Genomic DNA, 6,000 nt, shown 5'->3' with positions numbered 1-6,000 from the left:
ACTTAAAGCAGGTCGGTACAGATGCTTGTGCAAGCGACAGGTTAAATATGTCAGCAAGCACATCAGCTAGCTCTGATGAGCAAACCCGAAGTGCACGTCCTGAGATGTTGTCTGGGCCTGCTGCTTTTCGTGGGTTTGTTTTGTTCAGAACCCTGCGCACATCAGCTGATGTCACCATGAGAGGTGAGTCCTGTGTGCTCCCCAAGCCCAGCCACCCTCTCTGCTCATCAGGAGTTTGGGTGTCAAAGCGGGCGTAGAACTCGTTCAGCTCATCTGGAAGTGTAGTTTGGCTGGACGTGGCTACGCTACTCCGCTGTCGATAGTCTGTGATGTGCTGGAGCCCCGCCCACATGTGCCGAGGGTCTGAGGTGGAATAGTAGCCCTCCAGCTTCTGTCTATACTGTCTTTTGGCCTCTCGTATGGACCTCCTCAGGTCATATCTGGCCTTTTTGTAGTCCTCAGTGGTGCCCATGACAAATGCAGTCGAACGAGCACGTAGCTTAGCACTTACATCACAGTTCATCCAGGGTTTTTGATTGGGGTATTTTCTGTAATACTTGGTGGTGATAACAGTCTCTATGCATGTGCTAATGTAACCAGTCACAGCAGAAGTATATTCATTCAAATCAACAGTACAATTTTCCCTCACCGCTGCAGTTCTAAACACATCCCAGTTTGTGCAGCCAAAGCAGTCCTGAAGTACTTGATCAGTTAATAATACACTAACATAGGGTTGTACATTCATAAAATGAATGGATAGCAAATTTATGAAAGACATCTTAATTATATCTTATACAAACGTTTATACTAACAATGCTTACAAGGGTGAAGCAGAATTAGCATAGCACTTGATTTGCTCATTTGGACAGAAGTGAAGTAGCGGTGAGGCAAAACATTAGCTTATTTAAGTCATTACACTCGTCATGGACTACGCTACCCGTCAGGCTTCCCTTCATGAGGTCACACTGGGTCAACGAATCACATGTGGCCGTGGGCGGAGCGCCACCCTAGCGGCGTACTGCTAGCATCAAGTGTGGAAGTGAATTAGCAGCACAAATCCGACGTGAAAAGAAAATATCACACACCCTTAGGAGTTTAGCGCACACCTTCAGCTGAGCCAACATGCCTCCAAAGAAGCCGGCTCCTGCCGCGGGGAATAAAAAAACGCAAGAGAAGAAAAAGGAAAAGATTATTGAGGTAAAGAGAACCACGAGTAAGCTTGTCGGCGTGTGGCTTGACACACGTAGCTAGCTGTCGTTGTTAACATCTCAACGCCGGAGCGGAATTGTGGAGATGTTTGCTGGACTTAACACGAACTTCTAAATGAACACTTCATCTCAACTCCGCTCGTGCTTGGCTACGGTTTGATTTAAGATAAGATCAGCTAAGCTAGCTCGCTGCCAGGAGGCCTTCTCACAACGGTGGCTGCTGGCACGGCATGACGTCATAATAACCGAGAAGACCGCGTTCATGTACTTGACGTGTATCTTCAATGTCAGCAAAAAAGTTGATTTAATTCTGTCAAATGCGATTCAATCGCTTAGTAATCGCTTACGACAGACGGGACTCAGCCAAGTTGAGCCACGTACTCGGGGACTTTGTTTTCAGAGCATTTCTGCGGTAATGTCTGCCGTTATGGCAACATGGTAAATGAATTGAGGACTATGGCTAGTTAACACTTTACAGCGTATCTTAGCAAACACTAGATACCATGAAAATGTGGTCAGTGTGGATCCTTTTTGTCTTCCAGGACAAAACATTTGGCTTGAAGAACAAGAAAGGAGCCAAACAGCAGAAGTTCATCAAGAATGTCACACAACAAGTCAAATTTGGACAGCAAAATGCCCGACAGGTCAGTGTGTGACCCCATGTTGTAAAATACAAGTGTCATGTAAGACTTGAAACGTGTCTGCAGATGGCCCAGGTGGAGGCGGAGAAGACCAACAAAAAGGCCGACAAGAAGAAAGAGTTGGATGAGCTCAATGAGCTCTTCAAGCCTGTCGTCGCCGCCCAGAAAGTCAGCAAAGGTCACGCCCTTTATCTTTGGTTGCAGCAGGATGACTTGTTCTCGCTTAGATGGCTCTTAAACTCTCCTCGTCCCCTTTAGGCGTGGATCCGAAGTCGGTGCTGTGTGCCTTCTACAAGCAGGGCCAGTGCACCAAAGGAGACAAGTGCAAGTTCAGCCATGACTTGTCCATGGAGAGGAAGTGTGAGAAGAGGAGCGTCTATGTGGACGAGAGGGACGAAGAACTGGAAAAAGGTGAGTGAAGGTTCTTCTTGCGGTAGGAGAATCTATGTGGCTAACCCCAGCGCCGTGTATGTGTGTGTAGACACCATGGAAAACTGGGATGAGAAGAAGCTGGAAGAGGTGGTCAACAAAAAGCACGGCGAGGCTGAGAAGAAGAAGGCCAAAACTCAGATTGTAAGACTTGTTTTAGCTTTTCTAAAGAGATGGAGTTCCTAGGAATATTTCATTTCATCCAAAGTGTGTCACTACACTACACACAGTCACACAACGGAGAGCAGACCTCCAGGAACTTCATAGATTCCACATATGTTACCTGAGAAAGTTAGGATACTTTGGCGAAAGTTAAATAGAATTTCTACCTTAGATCCGTATGAAAATGTAATTGTTGCAATGTACACACCTGCCAACGTGTACACATGTTGACCATTAAATACACTTGTGCGCTGCTCTCCAGGTATGAATTTCTCCCGTTTCTTTACACTTCAGTCCCTATTAGTTAGTGTGTGATGTGCACTGTGGCAACGTGGACCATAAAGGCTGTGATTGGTCAGCTTTTTTATGTTATTTCCTGTTGTTCATGTCCACCTCTGCTAAGGCTTTCCTTTTCAATTTCGGATCGAGGTGGCTGTTGTAGCGCATGGATTAGTTCCAGCTGCAATAACCCTTCCCTACACTCTTTAGACGGTATGCTCGCAATGAAGGAAGCTAACAAACTAAATTGTTGACAAGAGACGTGGTAGTTCACAGAGTTGAAGTCACACCTGATGAAGAGCTTTAAAACCCGAGGTGTCCATAGTGTGGCCCGCGGCACATTGACATAAAAAAAAATTTAAAAAGGAAAAATTGAGTAAACAGCATAATGTAAGGAGAAAAAGCTGAGTTGTTTTCCCCATTTGTCAAAAATGGTAGAATATTGAATGAAACAAGCTAGTACTGAGTGCCCACACACAGCACCCTACACATTGCTGACTCACTACATTTATTGAGTGGGATTGCTAAATAACCCACCATGGGGCCAAGCATCAGCAATTTGATGTAGAAGGTGAGGGAACACTATTGAATTCAATCTTGTCAACCATTTACAATGATTTCACAGTTTTCTGCATGTAAAACTACAATTATTTTCTCTGAAATGTAATTTTGTTCATATTTTGGGGTGTCTGGAACAAATGAATAATTTTATTCCCAAATGGTTTTGGAGCGTGTTAATGACAAAAAACAAGATTCCGCTGTACAAGTAATGGAAAGCCAACCTCCTTGGTGGAGTAATATGATGGACTGACTTGTTGCTGTTGCTTTGTGCAGGTGTGCAAATTCTTCCTGGAGGCCATTGAGAACAACAAATATGGCTGGTTCTGGGTGTGCCCAGCAGGGGGCGACAACTGCATGTATCGCCATGCCTTGCCACCCGGCTTTGTGCTGAAAAAAGACAAGAAGAAGGAGGAGAGAGAGGAGGAGATCTCCATGGAGGAGCTGATAGAAAGCGAGGTAAAGAAAGAATGTTGTTTAGCGTGTGTGTGAGTGAATGAATGACAAGGAGCAGGCCATCTAAACATGCCTGTTTTTACAAAGCTTGGTAGTTAGGTGATATCCTGAGATGTTCCTGTCTTCTCAGCGTGCAGCACTGGGTCCCAGCGTGACGCGCATCACTCTGGAGACGTTCCTGGCGTGGAAGAAGAGGAAAAGGCAGGAGAAGGTGGGAAGATGGTCCTGACCCGCTTTGGGACATGTCCTGCGTAGTCATGACGTGTGCTGTCTGCTCCCCAGGTGGCCAAAGCGAGGGAGGAGATGGAGAAGAAGAAGGCTGACTTCAAGGCCGGGAAGTCGCTGGTGGTGAGTTTGTGTTGCTGTGATGGAAGTCAACGTGTCCAAGAAGATGTCATCACGGTTAACTTTGACCCACAGGTCAGCGGTCGCGAGGTGTTCGAGTTCCGTCCCGAACTGGTGGACGATGACGACGACGAGGCAGACGACACCCAATACGCTAACGAGGATGACGATGATGATTATCAGGCAGAGGTGATTCATGTTTGCTGTTTTGTGGCCTGTGTTTCTTGCTCACGGTGTTCTGTCTGTTTGGTCTGTCTCCAGACTGACACCGCACAGGTCCAGGACATAGACCTATCCCGCTTCATTCCTCAAGAAGTGGATGACACGGGAATAACAGTCGCAGCTGTGGATCGCTTCACCTCCAGGAGTAAGACTCAGCTGACGGGTCAGGACAAGGGTAAGCAAGCACCATATTTCATTGATGTGGCGTCAAAAAGAGATCAGATGATACGTTTTTCTGCCAAACGGTATTGGCTTGCAAGTCATGTGCTCCACAGAGCAACAAGCTCAGTACGTCCGAGGCTTGGAAATATTTACAAGTTTATAAATATGTAACTTTAATATAAGTATAAATATATATATGACATTAAAAATGAAATTACAAAAATGAAAAATCTAATTTCTGTTTTGCCGTGTGTCTGGTGGTCTTCCGATTCTGCCTACAGAACAGTTAAACGGCGCCTGTGGCGGCGCAGAAGCCAACGGACCTTCGGGGGCTGAGGGAGGCGGTGAGTCCGGAGGAGGGGAGGAGGAGGAGGTGCCGGTGGATGAGAACTTATTCACTGGAGAAGATCTGGAGGATCTGGATGAGGAGCTGAACACACTGGCACTGAACGACTGAGCGGGACAAAGTGTGCAGGAAGACGAAGGACTGATGGATGCATGGACACTTGAAGAGACTGTAATAAAGCCTGATCATATCGTCTCATGACTGCCTGACTCCGCCTCGTCTTCAGTGTATCCCCGCTGTGTTCACTGTGGAGCATGATGTGCGGCTGGGCGGGCTCGCCACCTCCTGGTAAAGAAGTTCTTCTGGACTTCTGGCCCGCAAATGAACAGCGCTGATTCTGTTCTAAGAAACTCAGCCTGTTCTTACCAAAATGAAAAGGTTCCTCAGATCTTTCTCTTGTATTTAACCTCTCGTTCACGTACTTTCAAATCTTTGAATGTTGACTTTGAACAAAAGGGAGACTTCAGTCATGCGTGCCTGTGGACAGGTCATGTGATTATAAATGATGTTCATTCATGTCATTCAACAGGAATAAAATACTGTGCATCCAATTCTTTTTCCTCTTGCTCCCATCATTTTTATCTCCACACAAATTCCCTAGCCTTTTGTGTGCATTTGTGTGGGTTCCATAAATCATAGCAATCATCAAATACAGTCATCCTTCGTTTATGGTTCGTTCATTTGATCCATGCCCGACCACGATACATCAATTTCAATCAAGTAGGATTCCTTATTTATAATTGCAGTATTTTAGTAGTTAGCAGAGAAAACCACCTGAATATGCTTTTTATAATTAGAGCCCTCTAGACATGAATAACGCCCCTATAATCACCTTTACACACTCCTATTACCCAATGTAGTCGACATAAACAGACAACCTGTCGGCTAGGGGTATTTTGATACACTTGCTACACCCTTAAAAAAATACTTAGGTACTTTATCATTACAACCACTGCATGAAAATACTGCACCTTGTTTGATGATACATTAGCTACACATCAGTGTTGCCAGGTCTCGCCAGAGAACAAGCTTATAACAGCGGGGAACTTGTGAATTTGCAAAAGAAAAGCCCAAAGTTGCTTACAGTATAAGCAGACCTGGCAACACTGATACGTATACCAGGCCTTTGTCATTCAGTGTGTTTTACTTCATTTAGATCAAAAACATGTAAAATTGACTTAAATATGCATAT

At 45.3% G+C, this 6,000-nt stretch overlaps 1 protein-coding gene across 1 annotated transcript; it reads left to right on the top strand.

Moving 5' to 3' along the window:
- Window positions 1–1,000: 1,000 nt before the first annotated feature.
- zc3h15 (zinc finger CCCH-type containing 15) lies at window positions 1,001–5,359 on the top strand. The gene is made up of 11 exons (XM_054798604.1): window positions 1,001–1,197; window positions 1,751–1,852; window positions 1,916–2,027; window positions 2,108–2,260; window positions 2,331–2,422; window positions 3,554–3,736; window positions 3,864–3,944; window positions 4,016–4,081; window positions 4,154–4,267; window positions 4,340–4,475; window positions 4,744–5,359. Exons 1-11 carry the CDS (start codon window positions 1,123–1,125, stop codon window positions 4,917–4,919), a joined length of 1,290 nt encoding a protein of 429 aa, XP_054654579.1. The 5' UTR covers window positions 1,001–1,122; the 3' UTR covers window positions 4,920–5,359.
- The last annotated feature ends 641 nt before the right edge of the window (window positions 5,360–6,000 follow it).

Source organism: Dunckerocampus dactyliophorus, chromosome 14, assembly GCF_027744805.1.
Source record: "Dunckerocampus dactyliophorus isolate RoL2022-P2 chromosome 14, RoL_Ddac_1.1, whole genome shotgun sequence".
Taxonomy (NCBI): domain Eukaryota; kingdom Metazoa; phylum Chordata; class Actinopteri; order Syngnathiformes; family Syngnathidae; genus Dunckerocampus; species Dunckerocampus dactyliophorus.
This window is presented reverse-complemented; position numbering and strand designations above follow the sequence as displayed.

Excerpts from the sequence above, each read along its gene's own strand:
- zc3h15 (XM_054798604.1), top strand. The coding sequence starts at position 1,123 with ATGCCTCCAAAGAAGCCGGCTCCTGCCGCGGGGAATAAAAAAACGCAA. Across the intron at positions 1,198-1,750 it reads AAAAGGAAAAGATTATTGAG|GACAAAACATTTGGCTTGAA; the intron begins GTAAAGAGAACC and ends TTTGTCTTCCAG. Across the intron at positions 4,476-4,743 it reads GCTGACGGGTCAGGACAAGG|AACAGTTAAACGGCGCCTGT; the intron begins GTAAGCAAGCAC and ends TTCTGCCTACAG.